General features: G+C 44.0%; 1 protein-coding gene across 2 annotated transcripts in view; it reads right to left on the bottom strand.

Moving 5' to 3' along the window:
• Positions 1-20,945, bottom strand: part of LOC134359034 (inactive carboxypeptidase-like protein X2) — a 231,333-nt gene that overhangs the window by 60,395 nt on the left and 149,993 nt on the right. For both annotated transcript variants that reach the window (XM_063071868.1, XM_063071869.1), the window contains one exon: positions 17,979-18,067. In XM_063071868.1, the coding sequence (XP_062927938.1) occupies positions 17,979-18,067 (89 nt within the window). The remainder of the gene's footprint in view (positions 1-17,978; positions 18,068-20,945) is intronic.

Genomic DNA, 20,945 nt, shown 5'->3' with positions numbered 1-20,945 from the left:
GAGACACAGGACAAAGTCAGCATGATTTCCTTAAGGGAAAATCTTGCCTGATGAACCTGTTGGAATTCTTTGAAGAGATTACATGTAGGATAGATAAAGGGGATGCAGTGGTTGTCGTATATTTGGACTTCCAGAAGGCCTTTGACAAGGTACCACACATCAGGTTGCTTACCAGATTAGCAGCCCATGGCATTACAGGAAAATTACTGGTATAGTTAGAGCATTGGATGATAGGTAGCAGGCAGCGAGTGGGAATAAAAGAATCCTTTTCTGGCTGGCTGCCGGTGACTAGTGGTGTTTCACGTGGGTTGGTGTTGGGACTGCTTCTTTTATACTGTATATCAATGATTTCGATGATGGAATAGATGGCTTTGTTGCCAAGTTTGCAGATGATGCAAAGATTGGTGGAGGGGCAGGTAGTGTTGAGGAAACAGGTAGGCTGCAGAAGGACTTAGACAGATTAGGCGAATGGGCAAGAGAGTGGCAGACGAAATACAATGTCGGAAAATGCATGGTCACGCATTTTGGTAGAAGAAATAAATGTGCAGGCTATTTTCTAAATGTGGAGAAAATCCAAAAATCTGAGATGCAAATGGATTTGGGAGTCCTTGTGCAGAAGTCTCTATAAGGATAACCTGCAGGTTGATTTGGTGGTGAGGAAGGCAAATGCAATGTTAACATTCATTTCAAGTGGTCTAAAATACAAGAGCATGGATGTGATGCTGAAGCTTCATAAGGCACTGGTGAGGCCTCACCTTGAGTATTGTGAACTGTTTTGGGCTTCTCATCTGAGGAAAGATGTGCTGTCATTGGAAGGGATTCAGAGGAGGTTCACAAGTATGATTCTGGGAATGAAAGGGTTATCTTATAAGGAACATTTGATAGCTGTGGGTTTGTACTCGCTGGAATTTAGAAGGATGAGGGGGATCTCACTGAAACCTTTTGAATGTTGAAAGGCCTAGACACAGTATATGTAGAAAGGATGTCACCCATGCTGGGTGGCGGGGGGGTGGTCTAGGACAAGAGGGCACAGCCTCAGGACAGAATTTAGAACAGAAATGCGGAGAAATTTCATTAGCCAGAGGGTGCTGAATTTGTGGAATTTATTACCACAGGCAGCTGTGGAGGCCAGGTCATTGGGTGTACTTCAGGCAGAGCTTGATAGGTTCTTGATTGGACATGGCATCAAAGGTTACGGGGAGAAGACCGGGAAGTGGAGCTGAGGAGGGGAATAAAGGATCAGCCATGATTGAATAGCAGAGCAAGCTCGATGAGCCAAATAGCCTAATTCTGCTCCTAGGTCTTATCATTTTATGGTCTTAAACCCACTGGGATCCCAGTTCCCACACTCCAGTGAAAATCACCTGGGCGCTGGTTCTCACATTCTCCTGAAAATCACCAAAGCCCCAATTTCCACACTCCCCCGAAACTCACTCAGGACTCGATTACAATACTCCATTGAAAATCATGGAGGCCATTTTTCTTGAATGTCAATAGGTTCACCAGAAAATGCATTACCCTATAACAGTGATTCCCAACAGGGGAGGTTATGTTTTGTAAAGGGGCATTAGGGGAAATAAAAGTCTTCGGGGGGTGGGGGTGGTAAGCAGCATGCTAACTTGAGGGACAAAAGCTGACGTACTGTGTCAACTCGCTACCATCATCAACATCCAAAAAGCATTCCCTGTTTACGTCAATTTTTCATTTTAATTTAGCCCCGTTAACAATGGAAAAATACATATGGTATGATCTCTATGAGTCTGAAGGCAGTGAAGCCTTGAATTCCAATCCTGCTAAGAAATTTAAACTACTGAACGTGTGTCAATACAGTGTTATATATCTGGAGTATGGTTTTATTCTGTTCTCATCAGATCAGCCATGCCCCATGTGTCTTATTTGCAATACTGTACTGTCTCATAAAGCCATGAAACCATCAAGATTGCAGGAGCACTTCCGTAAAAGACACCCTGAAAAGTCTACTTATGGTTTTACTCAGTTCCAGAAGATGAAAGAAGCATTTGAAAAACGTTGCACACTCAAGTAATTTGCCAAGAAAGGTGAAAATGACCTTGATAGTAGTCTCATTGCTTCTTATAATATTTCCAAAATGATGGCAAAGTGTGGAAACTCTCATACAATTGAGGAAAGACTAATAATGCCTATGTGTATCAGAAGTGCTCACCACTGTTCTCAAAATGGATACCAGTATTTTAAAATCAGTTCCTCTGAGTAATAACTCTGTAGCTCACCATATTGATGAAATTAGTGGACATTGAGAATCAACTATGCTCAGAGTTACAAAAAACCGAATTTGGGATACAGCTGGATGAGTCAACTGTGCAAGACAACAAGGCATTGCTAATGGCATACATATGGTTTATCAAAACTGGAAAAGTTTACGAAGAGATTCTCTTTTGTAAAATGTTAAAAACAAATATCAAAAGAGAATCAATCTACAACGAGCTCAAAATGTACATTGAGAATAAAAGTATCCTGATTAGGAACATGATTTCTTGTGCAACAGATGCAGCACCATATATGACGGGTTGCTATACTAGTTTGGTGGAATTTATAAAAAGAGAAATTCCAAGTCTGTTTGCAATCCTTTGTGTAATTCATTGTCAATATAGCACAGACAAAAACCTCAGCCAGTGACCTTTCTCAAGCACATTCGTGTAATATCTGCTATCAACAAAATTAAAACTTATCCATTAAATAGCAGAATATTTTGCCAGTTACGCCAAGATAACAAAGAAGAGTTTGAATGGTCGTTTCTTCATACTGAAGTGCATTGGCTGTCAAAGGGCTGTTGCTTAAAACGTTTCTTTGATCTTTTTGACACTGTAGTTGAAGGTTTGCTCAAAGTCAACAAGAGCTTGGGAAACAAGATTGAACTTCTACATGGAGATGTGGGCTACCTAGCCGATCTGTATGACAAAAAGAACATTCTAAAGTCAATATAATTCATGCAAAAAGTGTAGAATCGACTTTTCTTAGAAAATTGGAAATGTATAAGCAAAACATTGGGAGAAGAATGTTCTCACGATTTCCCTGCATGGGAAGTATGGCATTTTCTTTCACAGATGGTGATTTGCAAGAGTACCACTTACACCTGCAGTCACTGAAGAAGGATTTTCAGAATCAAATCAAGGATTTCAACAATCTGAAAACTCCAGACTGGGTAAATAACCCAATTTTTTGCAAGGCAGAAGAACAGGAAGAGAGCTTGCATGAAGAAATTATTGAAATTTATAATGATGAAGAAGCAAAAATACTTTTCAAAAATGTTGGCTTTTCTGGTATGTGGCTACACTGTCATACAAGTTTCCTGGTCTTTGGAGAAAAGCCAAACTACTCTTCATTGCATTTGCATCCTCCTACCTTGTTGAAAGAGGCTTCAGTGCTGTGAACCACAAACACGCAAAAACAGAAGCCCCTTGGACAGTGTTACAAATGGGGACTTAAGGCTTTTTCTGTCACAATTTGAACCAGATATTTCAATTCTTGCTAAAAACCATCAAGCTCAAGAATCACATTGATTTCGAAGCTGCTATACAGCTTATACAGCTACTGTGTAAGCTATGTTTAAAGACAAATAAAAATTTAAAGCAGAATCATTTTTCTCATTGTTCGCATTTGGTAGACTTATTTTTACACTATGGGGGCACCGGAAAGTGTATTGTGCTTAAGAGGGGCGTAGGCAAGTATGAAAGTACTTTAGGGGGGTGTTGGGCTAAAAAACATTGGGAAACACTGCTCTATAACACCTAAAACAGGCTAATTAAAAGTGGGTGAGGGTATTATTAGATAATGATTGAGTGAACTTGGCCTTTTCTTCGTGCAGTGACAGAGGATGAGAGGTGACCTGATAGAGGTGTATAAGATGATGACAGGCATTGATCGTGTTGATAGCCAGAGGCTTTTTCCCAGGGCTGAAATGGCTAACACAACATAGACAATAGACAATAGATGCAGGAGTAGGCCATTCGGCCCTTCGAGCCAGCACCGCCATTCTCTGTGATCATGGCTGATCATCCACAATCAGTATCCAGTTCCTGCCTTATCCCCATAACCTTTGATTCCGCCATCTTTAAGAGCTCTATCTATCTCTTTCTTGAAAGCATCCAGAGACTTGGTCTCCACAGCCTTCTGGTGCAGAGCATTCCATATATCCACCACTCTCTGGGTGAAAAAGTTTTTCCTCAACTCCGTTCTAAATGGCCTACCCCTTATTCTTAAACTGTGGCCTCTGGTTCTGGACTCACCCATCAGCGGGAACATGCTTCTTGCCTCCAGCGTGTCCAATCCCTTAATAATCTTATATATTTCAATAAGATCCCCTCTCAGCCTTCTAAATTCCAGAGTATACAAGCCCAGTCGCTTCAAGCTTTTGACATATGACAGTCCCACCATCCTGCGAATTAACCTTGTGAACCTACGTTGCACTCCCTCAATATCAAGAATGTCCTTCCTCAAATTTGGAGACCAAACTGCACACAGTACTCCAGGTGTGGTCTCACCAGGGCCCTGTACAGCTGCAGAAGGACCTTTTTGCATTTATATTCAATTCCCCATGTTATGAAGGCCAGCATGCCATTAGATTTCTTCACTGCCTGCTGTACTTGCATGCTTGCTTTCAGTGACTGATGTACAAGAACACCTAGATCTCGTTGTCCTTCCCATTTTCTTAACTTGACTCCATTTAGATAACAATCTGCCTTCCTGTTCTTACCATCAAAGTGGATAACCTCAAATTTATCCACATTAAACTGCATCTGCCATGCATCTGCCTACTCACCCAGCCTGTCCAAGTCACCCTGCATTCTCATAACATCCTCCTCACATTTCACACTACCACCGAGCTTTGTGTCATCGGCAAATTTGCTAATGTTACTTTTAATTCCCTCATCTAAATCATTAATATATATTGTAAACAGCTGCAGTCCCAGCACTGAACTCTGCGGTACCCTACTCGTCACCGTCTGCCATTCCGAAAGGGACTCATTAATCACTACTCTTTGTTTTCTGTCAGCCAGCCAATTTTCAATCTATGTCAGTACTCTGCCCCCAATACCATAATGCCCTAATTTTGCCCACTAATGTGAGACTTTATCAAAGGCTTTCTGAAAGTCCAGGTACACTACATCCACTGGCTCTCCCTTGTCTATTTTCATAGTTACATCCTCAAAAAATTCCAGAAGATTAGTCAAGCACGATCTCCCCTTTCTATATCCATGCTGACTCGGACCGATCCTGTTACTGCTATCCAGATGTGTCGTAATTTCATCGCCACCAAATCCTCCAAGATCATCTTCCGATGAAGGGTCCAAACCGTGGAGCAGGACGAGACGTGCTCACGCTTCTTCTTCCAAAAGGTGCACAGGAGGAGCTCTATGATCCACAACCTTAAGGAAGAGGACAGCTCAGTCGTGTCCTCGCAGACCGACGTACTGAGGATCTGCAAGTCCTTCTATGCAGGTCTGTACGATGAAAAGGCCACAGAATCCACAGCCTCCCGTAACTTCCTGTCGTCTATCACGCAGGTCTTAGACGACGGCAAGCGGGAGAGTCTGGATCAGCCACTGACCCTGGACGAGTTGACAGACTCCATCCGTTCCTTTAAGTTGAGTAAGACTCCCGGAAGCGACGGCTTACTGGCTGAGTTGTACTCGGCTTTGTGGAACTGGATGGGCCCAGACCTGCTGGAAGTGTACAACTCTATGCTTCTGGCCGGCAGTATGTCAGAGTCCATGAGGAAGGGCATCATCACCCTCATCTACAAGCAGAAGGGGGAAAGGGAGGACATTAGAAATTGGAGACCCATCTCTCTCCTGAACGTGGATTACAAGATCCTGTCCAAGGCTATCGCCAACAGAGTCAAGTCTGCTCTGGGACAGGTGATTCACCCGGACCAAACCTGTGCTGTACCGGGCAAGAAGATCTCAGACAGCCTCGCACTGCTGAGGGACACCATCGCCTATGTGCAGGACAGTGGGGTGAACGCCTGCCTGGTCAGCTTGGACCAGGAGAAAGCCTTCGACCAGATATCGCACAAGTACATGGCGGACGTGCTCTCCAAAATGGGATTTGGGGAGGGAATCTGGAACTGGATCAGACTGGTCTATACAGACATCCGTAGTGCAGTTCAGGTCAACAGGTGGGAAACAGACAGCTTCCCCATCAGGTCTGGAGTCAGGCAGGGCTGTCCCCTCTCCCCTGTCTTGTTTGTGTGCTGCATAGAGTCCTTTGCCGAAGCCATCAGGAGGGATGAGGGCATAAGAGGGGTGATGCTGCTAGGCAGTGGAGGGACCCAAGTGAAAACCTCCCTGTACATGGACGACGGCACCATCTTCTGCTCTGATCCAAGGTCAGTTTGCAGGTTGATTGGCATCTGCGAACAGTTCGAGCTAGCGTCGGGGGCCAGGGTCAACCGCACGAAGAGCGAAGCCATGCTCTTCGGCAACTGGTCCGACCGATCCAGTGTCCCCTTCACCATCAGGTCTGACCACGTGAAGGTGTTGGGGATCTGGTTCAGAGGGGCTGAGGCGTGCAACAAGAACTGGCAGGAGCGGACTGCCAAGGTGAAACAGAAACTGGGACTGTGGGGAGGGCGCACCCTGTCGATAACGGGCAAGAACCTGGTCATCAGGTGTGAGGTGCTCTCAGGGCTGCTGTACTTGGCTCAGGTGTGGCCCGTTCCCCGCTCCTACAGCTCAGAAATCACCCAAGCTGTCTTCAGATTTGACTGGGGATCCAAGATGGAGCGGGTGAGATGGACCGTCATGCACAAGTCCCTGGACAATGGGGGCAAAAACGTCCCCAATGTCGCCCTCACTCTGATGGCCAGCTTCGTGTGTGGCTGCATCAGGCTGTGCGTGGATCCCAGATACGTGGGCACAAAGTACCACCATGTGCCCAGGTTCTACCTGTCGCCCTGGCTGCGAAGGATGGGTCTGGCTCCTTTCCCGCGCAACACTCTGTCAGCTGGTCATTGCCTCCATACCTGCCCTTCGTAGAAAAATTCTTCAAGGCCAACGCATTTGACCAAGGCAATTAGACAGTGGTCGGCACGTAGTGTCCTGCAGGCACTGCAGGAGAAGGATGTGATGGACACAGTGGCGTGGTTCTCTGAGCAGACTGTCCAGTTCATCTGGCAAAATGCCTCATCGCCAGATCTCACCAACAGGTACCAAGACCTTGCCTGGCTGGCGGTGAGAGGGGCCCTCCCAGTCAGATCCATCCTGTACACCCGGAATGTTGTCTCCGCACCCCACTGCCCACGGGAGGACTGTAATGGGGTGGAGTCGGGGGCTCACCTCTTTGCACACTGTGGGTTCGCGAAGAAGGTGTGGAGGAGAATGGAGGGGACAGTGCTAAGATTCATGCCCAGCAGCTGCGTTACCGAGGACTCCGTGATCTACGGGCTGTTCCTGGGGACGCACACGGAGACAAACATACGGTGCTGCTAGCAGATCATCAATTCGGTGAAAGACGCGCTTTGGTCTGCCCGAAACTTGGTGGTCTGCCAGCACATGGAGATGTCGGTGACTGAATGCTACTGACTGGCTCACTCTCGCCTGCAGGAGGACGTGCTGAGGGACGCACTCAAACTTGGTGCGGCCACCGCGAAGGCCCGGTGGGGAAGGACCACAGTTTAAGGTTCATCACCCGTGGGAGTGGGAGGGGTCGGGTGGGGAGGAGAATAACCCTCATCAGCGGTGTGGACAGATGAATCAACATGGTGCCCCAGGAGTGGGTGGAATTGTTAATTTGGAAAAGGAATTATAGAGCCAACGCCTACCTTTATTGCTGATAATTTTATTGTAAATAAGTCTTACCTCTTGACCAAGGGACAAGAGTAAATGAACGATTTATTGTAAACATCTTTCAGTTGTAAATGAACAGAGAGTCAACACATAATTTTATTGTAAATAACTTTATTTATTGGATAAGGACTCAGGGTCAACGAATGTTTTTTTTAAATATGTATATAACTTTATTTTGTAATACTTCTGAATGAAGTATTTTTGGAGGAAAAAAAATTCCATCTTTTATAATTGACTCCAGCATCTTTCCCACCACAGACGTCAGGCTAACCGGTTATAATTCCCTGTTTTCTCTCTTCCTCCCTTCTTGAAGAGAGGGACAACATTAGCCACCCTCCAATCCACAGGAACTGATCCTGAATCTATATAACATTGGAAAATGATTACCAATGCATCCATGATTTCTAAAGCCACCTCCTTAAGTACCCTGGGATGCAGACCGTCAGGTCCTGGGGATTTATCAGTCTTCAGACCCAACAGTCTATCTAACACCATTTCCTGCCTAATATAAATTTCCTTCAGTTCATCCATTACCCTAGGTCCTTCGGCCACTATTATATCTAGGAGATTGTTCGTGTCTTCCCTAGTGAAGACAGATCCAAAGTACCTGTTCAACTCATCTGCCATTTCCTTGTTCCCCATAATAAATTCACCCGTTTCTGTCTTCAAGGGCCCAATTTTGGTCTTTAACTATTTTTTTCCTTTTCACATACCTAAAGAAGCTTTTACTATCCTCCTTTATATTCTTGGCTAGTTTACCTTCGTACCTCATTTTTTCTCTGCGTATTGCCTTTTTATTTACCTTCTGTTGCTCTTTAAAAGTTTCCCAATCCTCAGGCTTCCCACTCGTCTTTGCTATGTTATACTTCTTCTCTTTTATTTTTATACTGTCCATTACTTCCCTTGTCAGCTACAGCCTCCCCTTACTCCACTTAGGATCTTTCTTCCTCTTTGGAATGAACTGATCCTGCACCTTCCGCATTATTCCCAGAAACACTTGCCATTGCTGTTCCACTGTCATACCTGCTAGGGTATTGTTCCATTGAACTTTGGCCAGCTCCTCCCTCATAGCACCATAGTTCCCTTTGTTCAACTGTAATACTGACACTTCCGAGTTTCCCTTCTCCCTCTCAAATTGTAGTTTAAAACCTACCATATTATGGTCACTACCTCCTAATGGCTCCTTTAGCTCGAGGTCCCTGATCAAATTCGGTTCATTGCACAACACTAAATCTAGAATTGCGTTCTCTCTGGTAGGTTCCAGTACAAGCTGTTCTAAGAATCCATCTCGGAGGCAGTCCACAAACTCCCTTTCTTGGGGTCCAGTACCAACCTGGTTTTCCCAGTCTACGTGCATGTTGAAGTCCCCCATAACAACTGTAGCATTACCTTTGCGACATGCCAATTTTAACTCTTGATTCAACTTACACCCTACATCCAGACTACTGTTGGGGGCCTGTAGATAACTCCCATTAGGGTCTTTCTACCCTTAGAATTTCTCAGTTCTATCCATACTAACTCTACGTCTCCTGATTCTATGTTCTATATTCTCCAACAGAGCCACCCCACCCCCTCTGCCCATCAGTCTGTCCTTTCGATAGGGTGTATACCCTTGAATATTCATTTCCCAGGCCTGACCACTTGAAGCCATGTCTCTGTTATTCCCACAACATCATACTTACCAATTTCCAACTGTGCCTCAAGCCCATCCACTTTATTTCTTATACTCTGTGCATTCATATATAATACTTTTAATTCATTACTCCCCTCACCTCCCATATCAATTCCTATTTCATTTGGCCATACTGTACGATCCCTTCTTGAGCTTTCTGCTCTGTTGATTCTGCTGTCTTTCTTAACTTTTCTTATTCTCACTTTCCCTTCATCTCCATCCTTATGTTTCCAGTTCGTCCCCTCCCCCCCACTACTTAGTTTAAACACACCCGTGTTGCAGAGGCAAACCTGCCTGCCAGAATGCTGGTGCCCCGCTTATTAAGGTGCAACCCGTCCCTTTTGTACAATTCATCCTTACCCCGAAACATACCCCAGTGGTCTAAGAATGTAAATCCTTGCTTCCTGCCCCAGTTCCTCAGCCACACATTCAGATCCATTATCTCCCTGTTCTTGACCACTCCAGCACGAGGAACTGGAAGCAAACCGGAGATAACCACGCTGAAAGTCCTGCTCTTCAACCTTCTTCCGAGTTCTCTGAAGTCACGCTGTAGAATGTCTTTCCTCTTCTTCCCCACGTCATTTGTGCCGACATGCACCACCACTTCCGGATGTTCACCTTCACTCTTGAGGATTCCCTGCAATCGGTCCTTGACATCCTGGATCCCGGCACCAGGGAGGCAACACACCATCCTTAAATCTCGCCTCTTGCCACAGAAACCCCTTTCTGTACCTCTCACTATGGAGTCCCCTACTACCACGGCTCTGCCTGACGTCTGTCTCCTCGGCTTTGCTTCAGCACCAATTGTTGACTCGCAGACCTGACCACCTCTCAGGTTGGTATCACCTTCTGTCCCGACAGCTTCCAAGAGGGTGAACCTGTTTACGAGAGGCACATCCCCCGGGGTCTCCTGTACTTCAAGCATCCTTTCCTTGCTCATCGTCGCCCCCCCACCCCTCTTCTGGCATCCTCGGTGTAACAACCTCACTGTAGGTCCTGTCCAGAAAACTCTCGTTTTCCCAGATGAACCTAAGTTCATCCAGTTGCCTCTCCAGTGCTGCAACACGGTCCTTCAGAAGCTGAATCTGGATACATTTTCCGCAGGTGTAGGATCCAGAAGCACTATCGGTGTCCCTGACTTCCCACATCATGCACGCAGCACATTGAATCAGCCTAGCGGTCATCTCCTCACCACTTCTCACCCTCTCCAACTGTGGCGTAGTCTCCTCTCTCAGCCTCCTCGCTGAAGACTCTCGAGCCAAAGACTCGCACTTTTCTCACAAGGCACTTCCCTCGACAAGGCCACTCCCTTCGAGCAAACCTTGCTTATATTAGCTGATAATTTGAGTAATTAGCTTCACCTGCCGCGCCTCCTCCGACCTGGAAGGTCTGAGGGACAGTTTTAAGGTGCTTGGAAGTAGGAACAGAGGAGATGTCAGGGGTAAGTTTTTTTACATAGAGAGTGGTGAGTGTGTGGAATGGACTGCCAGCAACAGTGGTGGTGGTGGATACGATAGGGTCTTTTAAGAGACTTTTGGACAGGTACATGGAGCTTAGAAAAATAGAGGGCTATGGGTAACCCTAGGCAATTTCTAAAGTAAGTACATGTTCAGCACAGCATTGTGGGCTGAAGGGCCTGTATTGTGCTGTAGGTTTTCTATGTTTCTATGGTTCTGACATCCACTAGTCTTGAAAATCAGCTGGTTTGGCACTATCTGGTAGCAGACTATTAGAGCTTTATCCTGAGGCCAGTTGGTCCCTCATGTCTTCCCCATTATTCAATAAAACAATCTTCTATTGATTCTAGTTCAGGATTAACCTAGTTAATCCTCGTATTCCCTGATTACCTTAAGAACAAGAAGCAACATCATAAAATCCTTCAATGGCTTGCCAGGTTATATACTAGGAGGATGATTCATCTGGCTGGGGAGGTTAGACTGGAGGACACAGAGTCAGAATAAACTGTCAATCATTATCAAATGAGATACGTAGTCACTCATAAGGTCATAAATATAGAAATAAGTAAACAGTCAGCCGAGAACTTTCTTCATGACTCAAAAAGTATCCCAGCCCAAAACGTCGATGGTTTACTCATTTCCATAGATGCTGGCTGACCTGCTGAGTTCCTCCAGCATTCTGTGAGTGTTGTTTTGGATTTCCATCATCTGCAGACTTTCTCAGCTTATAGATATACGAAGTTTTCTACCCTTGGAGTTTGTGGATATAATCAAATCTGAGCTTGAAATATGTTTGTGTACAAAAGCATTCAAGAGACGGCAACATGTGTTCACCATTAACAATTCCCAGCTTTTGGCAGCTAGAATCCAATTTTCCTTAATAGATAATAACTGTCTTTACATATTTTTATGGATAGATAATATTACACTTTCCACTCCTTCCTTCTCTCGCCCAGCACCATAAGCCGAATAAGTATGGCTGTAACAGGTGTAGCCAGCACGGACTGCACAATTGACAGTCAAAGTAAAGCCTGTTATCTACACTGACTTTGAATAACAGAGACAGTTTGCATCTTGCTCTTTTGGTCATGATCCAGCTTGCAGACCAATTAACTTCAGACAATATAAAAGAACAAAATATGGTTATTATATTTGCGTTTTGGTCATCAGTTTACCATAAGGCAAAAATGTAGGACGAGGCAAGCGAACAAAGACCTATAGAAATGGATCAGCCCATGCTCGAATGGTGGAGTAGACTCGATGGGCTGAATGGCCTACTTCTGCTCCTATATCTTATGGTCTTATAAACACAAGCACTCCCAGAAAGAAACACCAACAACTGTGCATTGAGGGTGTCACCTTAAGTGGTGATGAAGCATCTGTACGCTAACTGCCAAGCTCAGTGACTATCACAACATCAAACTTTCACCCATCGTTTTGGGTACTGCTGCACTGAACTACAAGCATTGGATGTAAACCAGCATCATAAATGAGTAGTAGGATGGAAATGTTCAAATAAAACAAGAAGTTTGAACTAAATAGCTAAGATCAAAAAATTGTCACTCTGAGGGAGGAACTCCTGGGAAAATCAGAGGCATGTCTTAGATCAGGGGCTCCCAACTTTTTTTATACCATGGAGCCTTATCATTAGCTGAGGGGTCTGTCGACCCCAGGTTGGGAACCCCTGTGTTAGAGTATTATATTTATTTATTTTGTTGACATATACCTTCCAGCCCCTCAAGCCATGCCACCCAATTTAAACCCAGACTAATCACAGGGCAATTTACATATCAACTGGTACATCTTTGCAATGTGGGAGGAAACCAGAGCACCCAGAGCAAACCCACTCGGTCACGGGTAGAATGTACAAACTCCTTTCAGGCAGTTTCGGGAATTGAACTCGGGTCGCCTGTACTGTAAAGCACTGTGCTAACCACTATGTTACCGTGCTGTTCTATTCTGACTTCTTCACGTGCACACAGCACGAGTAATTATGGGAAATTATGAAGTGATTCCTGTGTTATGCACAACATTAAACGCATCTGTTTTGAACTGGACTGTAAACTAATACCCGTATTCAGAGCATCACGCAGCACATGTTCTTCATCTGCCTCAGGAATCTCGAAGGAAATTATATTTTGTTTATATGTATAATACATACGTTCTTATGGTTTGTGAACTCATAGTACTTAAACTAATAAGGCTGGTTAAGGTTTAAAACATTGCAACCATAAAGCCAATAGAAGTCATAATTTCCATAAAAATATAAAATTCTCAGTATGCCCTCATGATTAGGACTATTTATACGATTCAATGCATAAACAAATCATTTTTTACTTTTATAAAATAATAAACTACTATTAGAACAATAAAATAGCAATCTTTTTTAAAATATATCGAAACAGTAATTATATTCCAAAGCTCGGGCGAGTATAGAGTAGCTAGACCATTAGATCATGGCTATATTAGATCATGATTAATATGTGTGGAACTTGCTTGATTTAAATTCAGCTTATCTACATTGTCTTTGTGTGGCTTATAAAGCACATGATGCCATTTATCAATGGTAAAGCTAATAAATTCTACTTAACTTAATTTTCACTGACATTCTTAACTACTACGCTGCATAGTAAAACAAAGAATTAGCGCCTGGTGATTCAGCGTGTGGGTAGAATCCTGCAGTAGGTCCAGCTGCTGACTGCATACACACACCTGTCTTTCTGTCAATGGCACACGAAAGCTTCAACTGGCTGCCAGAGGAAACGGGTCTTGTCAGTTTCGTGAACACCTACTAAGACTGACCTGCACTGCTGACTGGTGATGGATGAACACTGCCATCAGACAGATATGTTACAAAGCTAATGGAAAGTGGGGAGTGGGAGGCTTTAGTTCTCCTCCCGCAACAGCTGCACAGTAGCGCAGAAGTAGTTTTGATTCTGAGCCACCTATTCGCAATTTCCTGTTCTGCTGTTATCTATCAACATGGTCATTAGTACCAAGTGAAGTCTAGACTGAAGATTAAAAGGAAATATTTTCCTCAGTCCAGTGGATATGCAGAACAGAATTTTATCGAAAACAGATAAGACTGAACCATTAACTTCCTCAAAAAGAAACTTGGTAAATGTCCAGCTACGAACAGGAATTGGAGATTAAAGAAACATTGAGATTCAGATAATCAATTGTATGAACCAATTCAACTTCTCTCTATAACTCAGGTAAGTTCTGGCAACACCTCATGATGCATTGTGTGCACTGGTTTCGGGATTGCCTGGAGGTTGCTGGATATTGGGTACCGAGAGGGCACTGTCTGTGGGACAAGACCTGGCCTAATTTGAAAGGTTGTAATCATCGGTCTGAATCTCTGCTCAGCAAACTTCAGGAATCAGGGAGCAACTATTCAAGACCTTTTGTTAGGCATAGCAGAAATATGGCCTGTTGAGACACTGAAATACTTCTGTAATGGGCAAGGAAAGCCGGATAGTACAGCCAACTATAAAATGACTCATACATAGTTGAACAGATCTTGGACAAAAATGCACTAAAGGAACATTTCAGTCAACTAGGCTGAAAGAGTAGAAAGGAGATAGACAGTATAGAGAGGTGAAGTAGAGAGGTGAGACAAAGGCTGTGAGCAATATGTGGAACTGGGTGAGGTGTAATTGACTGGAAAATGGAGACAGATGTTGGAAGGATGGAGAGGGTAACAATGGCAAGAGGTGAAAGGTGAATGCAAAAAAAACACTGGAGATATGAAATTTGTTAACAAAGTAAGGTGAAGCGGAACTAGATAAGGGAAGCATGGGGTGATAATTTTTACACTTCAACTCAGAAGAAGTATCTTGAACTGAGATTTCAACTGTCCATTTCCCCCTACAGATGATGCCTCAATTTCTCCAGCAGCTTTTTATTTTGTGTTGAGTTTAAGATCTGGACTCCACTGGGCAGGGTTTGTTTCTTCCATGGGTAAGCACAGAAAACCCTGGAATAATCTGGAACACTCTATACCGCTGAACCGCTGCTCCAAAATGACAAACTTCATGATATATGTCAGTACTAATAAATCTGGCCTCAGAATTCAGGCCTCTCCAATAGAAAGTACTTCGGATAGCAAGTTGCAATCATTGAGTCATAGAATACTACAGCTCAGAAACAGGCCTTTTGGCCCATCTAGTCCATGCTGAACTATTAACGTTTCTAGTCCCATCGACCTGCATCTGGACAATAAACCCCATACTCTTCCATCCATGTACCTATCCAAACTTCTCTTAAATGTTGAAAATGAACCCACATTCAGTTTCAATTGTTGGCAGCTTGTTCCACACTCTCTGAATAAGTCCTCCCTCATATTCCCCTTAAACATTTCACCTTTCACCCTTAATCCATGACCTTTAGTTCTAGTCTCACCCAACCTCAATGGAAAAAGCCTGCTAACATTTACCCTATCTATACTCCTCCTAATTTTCTACACCGCTATCAGATCTTCCTTCATTCTTCTATGTTCTAGGGAATAAAGTCTGAACCAATTCAACTTCTCTCTATAACTCTGGTAAATTCTGGCAACACCTCATGAATTTTCTCTGGATTCCTTCAATCTTATTGAGATCTTTCCAGTAGGTAGTGACCAGAACAGCACACAATACTCCAAATGAGGCCTCACCAGTACCTTATACAACTTCAACATAACATCCCATCTCCTGTACTCAAAATTTTAATTTATGAAGACCAATGTGCCAATAGCTCTAACTTATGACCCCATCTACTTGTGATGCCACTTTCAAAGAATAATGGACCTTTAAGGTGAGGGGTTACATGGGAGGCAGGTTTTAAGGGTCAGCACAACAGTGTGGGCTGAAGATCCTTTTATTCCATCGCACTCCTCGGTGCCCTGTTGCTCACTGTTTAAGTCCTACCTTGGTTTGTCTTCCCAAGGTGCAACAACTCACTTGTTCGCATTAATTTCCATCTGCCATTTATCAGCCCATTTTTCCAGCTGGTCCAGATCCCACTGCCAGCTTTGATAGTCTTCTTCACTGTCCACTTTGTCCCCAGTCTTGGGTTCATCCACAAATTTGCTGATCTGGTTTACTACATTGTCATCCAGATCATTGCTGTAGATAACAAACAACAGACCCATCACTCCACTAATCACATGCCTCCAGTCAGAAAGGCAACCATCTAAAACCATGCCCTGTCTTCTTCTGAGAAGCCAATGTCTAATTTAGTTTATGATGTCATCTTGAAAGCCAAGTGACTGAACCTTCTTGACCAGTTTCCCATGCAGGACCTTATCAAAGGTCTTGTGAAGCCATGTAGACAAAATCCACTGCCTTGCCTTCACCAACTTTCCTGGTAGTGTCCTTAAAAAAACTCTATAAGACTGGTTAGACATGATCTACCATGCACAAAGCCATGCTGGCTATATCTAAAGAGTCTCAGTCTATCAAAATACTTATATATCCAGTCCCTTAGAATACCTTCCATTAACTTTCCCATTACTTATGTCAAGCTCAACAGCCTATAATTTCCTGGCTTATTCTTAGAGCCTTTCTTAAACAACAGAACAACATACGTTATCCTCCAATTCTTCAGTATTTCACCTGTTGCTCAAGCCATTTTAAACATCTCTGATAGAAATACATAAGTGTAGAAATAGCCACTGTCATTTCCGCACTTACGTATTTCAAAACCAGAACGTAAAATACCAGATGTTGCAAACTTGGTACAAGTAATCTCATGTTTTAGACATTAGATTCATACATTATTTAGATAACTTCTTTCAGATAAAAAGACTGCTCATTTTGGCCTTCAACAAGTACTAATTTTTGAAAAATCATGATGTAAAAGGCCATTAATCCTATCAAGGCCATGACGGCTCCCAAGCTACCACCAATTTTCCAGCAATCCAGTCTCAGATGCTCATCAACTGCACCATGGTTTCCCTACACACTATCTGTGGTAGGGATGATCCACAGTAGCCAGTAAAGCTAATACAGCATCAGCAGCCTGGGTTCAATTCTGCCTCCGCCTGTAAGGAGTTTGTACATTCTCCCCATGACCATGTGGGTTTCCTCCTGGGGCTCCCGTTTTTGCCCACATCAGAAGCAGAATCATGTTTAATATCACTGGCGTGTCATGAATTTGTCGTTATGTGGCCGTAGTACATTGCAATACATAATAATAAAAAAACAGTAAATTACAGTAAGAGGTATACATGTATTAAAAAGTTAAATTAAAGAAGTAGTGCAAAAAAAAGAGAAATACGAAAGTGGCAAGGAAGTGTTCATGGATTCAATGTCCATCCAGAAATCTGATGGCAGAGGCTAAGAAGTTATTTCGGTATCATTGAGCATGCAACTTTAGGCTCCTGTACTTCCTGCCTGATGGTAACAATGAGATAAGGGCTTGTCCTGAATGAAAAGGGGTCCCTAATAATAGATGCTCCCATTTTGGGGCGTTACTCCTTGAAGATGTCCTGGACACTGGTGAGGCTAGTGCCCATGATTTTGAGCATTCCAAAGAAGTAGAGGTTAGTGGGTTAATTGGTGACCTGGGTGCAATTGGGTGGTGGAGGTTCATTGAGCCAGAAGGACCTGTTACCATGCTGCTTCTATAAATAAAAAGTTACCACAGATGATCAGCTGCAAGTAAAACAAAGGCACAGGTCACAGAATTGTACAGTGGCATAAAAGGAACTCTGGATGGTTGTCCCATGGTGCATCATTTTGGTCACTAGCAGTCATGGGCTGATACAATGAACCAGTGTTGTAGTTGCATTGCCTGGAATCAAGGACAGATGTAAAGAAAATCAAAGCCCCTAGGAGAAGACAGTGTGTTTCTAGAAAGCATGTGCAAACTCCACGTGGACTGGAGGTCAGGACTGAAGCTGGGTCTCGGGAGCTGTGAAGCAGCAGCACGACGACCCACACACCACTGTACCACTCTCACATTACCCCAGTTAAATCAACCTACCGAACCTCTGATTCACTTTCCCTTCTGGTAGCTTTGCAGGAATCACATCCCTACCTGTCTCATTTCCTTGTAATTGTGATGTTTGAAATCAAGCTCATCTGTTGTAGTGACTTCATTCCGCCTGTGGTAGTAATTATTAGGATCTGAAAGTAAATGAAATACAAGTTCATAGTTCTGTTTAGTTAACCTTATACACACTCTCAAGAACTACAGGTGCAAAATGGGTGCAATTAGACCGATTTCCAGGAAATTGATTGTAGCCATTCATAGGGCTTCGGATGGTTGCTTAAAGTCAGTGTCAGATCCTAATATACGCAAATGCTAGACTTTATAACTGTTTAACGTGGATGACACGAAGCTGGGCAGCAGTGTTAGCTGTGAGGAGGATGCTAAGAGGATGCAGGGTGACTTGGATAGGTTGGGTGAGTGGGCAAACTCATGGCAGATGCAATTTACTGTGGGTAAATGTGAGGTTATCCACTTTGGTGGCAAGAACAGGAAAACAGATTATTATCTGAATGATGGCCGATTAGGAAAAGGGGAGGTGCAACGAGACCTGGGTGTCATTATACACCAGTCATTGAAAGTGGGCATGCAGGTACAGCAGGCGGTGAAAAAGGTGAATGGTATTCTGGCATTCATAGCAAGAGGATTCGAGTACAGGAGCAGGGAGGTACTACTGCAGTTGTACAAGGCCTTGGTGAGACCACACCTGGAGTATTGTGTGCAGTTTTGGTCCCCTAATCTGAGGAAAGACATCCTTGCCATAGAGGGAGTACAAAGAAGGTTCACCAGATTGATTCCTGGGATGAAAGACTGGATCAACTAGGCTTAACCCGTTGGAATTTAGAATATTGAGGGGGGATCTGATTGAAACGTATAAAATTCTAAAGGGATTGGACAGGCTAGATGCAGGAAGATTGTTCCCGATGTTGGGGAAGTCCAGAACGAGGGGTCACAGTTTGAGGATAAAGAGGAAGCCTTTTAGGACCGAGATGAGGAAAAACTTCTTCACACAGAGAGTGGTGAATCTGTGGAATTCTCTGCCACAGGAAACAGTTGAGGCCAGTTCATTGGCTATATTTAAGAGGGAGTTAGATATGGCCCTTGTGGCTAAAGGGATCGGGGGTATGGAGGGAAAGCTGGTACAGGGTTCTGAGTTGGATGATCAGCCATGATCGTACTGAATGGCGGTGCAGGCTTGAAGGGCCGAATGGCCTACTCCTGTACCTATTTTCTATGTTTCTATGTTTTTTTTTAAGAACAGCATTGGTGATGCACTTTCTGGTGGTAAAGTCTTGTAATTCCAATTCCCATTTCCATCTGACATGTTGGTCCATGGCCTCCTCTTGTGTCACGAAGAGGCCACACTCAGGGTGGAGAAGCAACACTGGGTAGCCTCCAATCTGAGAGCATGGATACCGATTACTCCTTCTGAGTATTTTTTTCTATTCCCTTCCTCTCTTCTTCTATTCCCCACTCTGGTATTTTACCTCTTGTCACCTGCCTATCACTTCCCCCTGGGTCTCCTCCTCCTTCCCATTTTCCTATGGTCCACTCTCCCCTCCTATCAGATTCCTTCCTCTCCAGCCCTTTTCTTTTCCCACCCACTTGGCTATACCTATCACCTTCTACCTGACGACCTTCCCCATCTCCCACATTTTTATTCTGGCATCTGCCCCCTTCCTTTTCAGTTCTGCGGAAGGGTCTTGGCCTGAAATGGCAACTGTTTATTCAAAGACGCTGCCTGACTTGCTGAGTTCCTCTAGCATTTTGTGTGGGTTACCCTGCATTTCCAGCATCTGCAGAATCTCTTGTGTTTATGATGTAACAGTTTATTCAAATTCTGTAACTGGATTGAAAACAAAAGCTTAGGTCCTTTATATTTAAAAATATCTGCTCCAGACTTCATCCAGCTCAAAATTCCCTACAATTACCCCTGCTCCTCTTTGACCCAATGCCAGCTCTGGGTATCACTTTATCATACATCCCACCCCGCAAAAACTCATTTCAGGGAGGTAGCACCATCAATTTGCGGGAGACTTCCGGGAGAGGTGGGATGTCTGCAATAGAGTAGCTCCTTTGCAGCTGGCCAGCTAGTTTAAATAATATTAGCTACGCTACTGAACGAATGACACCTGATTAAATCACCTCAACATGTCTTTTACAGTCTTAACCCACCATGGGCAATAGAAAAGTCACTGTTGCAAACAGCGCAGCGAGCAACACTGTCATTATTTTTGACCCCTATTAGACAGGGGTACACTTTAGCATAGTCTGGGGTGACGTACGTTTTATATTTTCTTTTTTTGGAACACTGACATGGCACTCTCTCTCTCTCTCTTTCTCTCTCGTGGTCGCTCTCTCAAAAAAATTGATTTCCGGGACATTGTATATAATTTGCAGGCATCAGGGAGCCACTATTAATATACGGGAGACTCCCGGAACTTCCGGGAGAGGTGGGATGTCTGCTTTACACTTTTACAACCCCATCTATGTGCTCAATACTACTTTAAATTGAGATACAAACTCATAGATACACAATAGTTAAAGTTCAAAAGTTCAAGGTAAATTCTGTTATCAGAGAACACACATGACACCCTGAAATTCATTTACCTGAGGGCATACTCAGTGAATCTATATGTAGCCCCCCTGGCCAGCCTCAGGGTCGCTCGGCTCGCTGCCGTCTAGGGAAACAGCCCTCGGCCCCGCCAAACTGGGTAATTAGTTCATGTCGATGCTGTGTGATGTACTCCACCCCGCCCAAATAACAGACAATACACCAGATACGATTAAATGATTTACAGTTTATAGATATTACTGGAACTATATAATTAACAGAGGATAAAATATAAAAGGAAAATAAAAGACGCCACACTTATCGAAGTTCTCTTCGTGCACGAACAGTTGGAGCTCAGGACCCTTCTTCTTCACCCTGCAACCCCTCGGACCACCTCGACTGGCCGCCTGGGACCAACAACGGTGGTTGACCAGACGCTCCACACGAGTCTGTCTCCAGCT

The sequence above is a fragment of the Mobula hypostoma genome, chromosome 19, assembly GCF_963921235.1.
Source record: "Mobula hypostoma chromosome 19, sMobHyp1.1, whole genome shotgun sequence".
In the NCBI taxonomy this organism is placed as follows: domain Eukaryota; kingdom Metazoa; phylum Chordata; class Chondrichthyes; order Myliobatiformes; family Myliobatidae; genus Mobula; species Mobula hypostoma.
The sequence above is the reverse complement of the archived record's forward strand: the minus strand, read 5'-3'. Positions and strand labels throughout refer to the sequence as shown.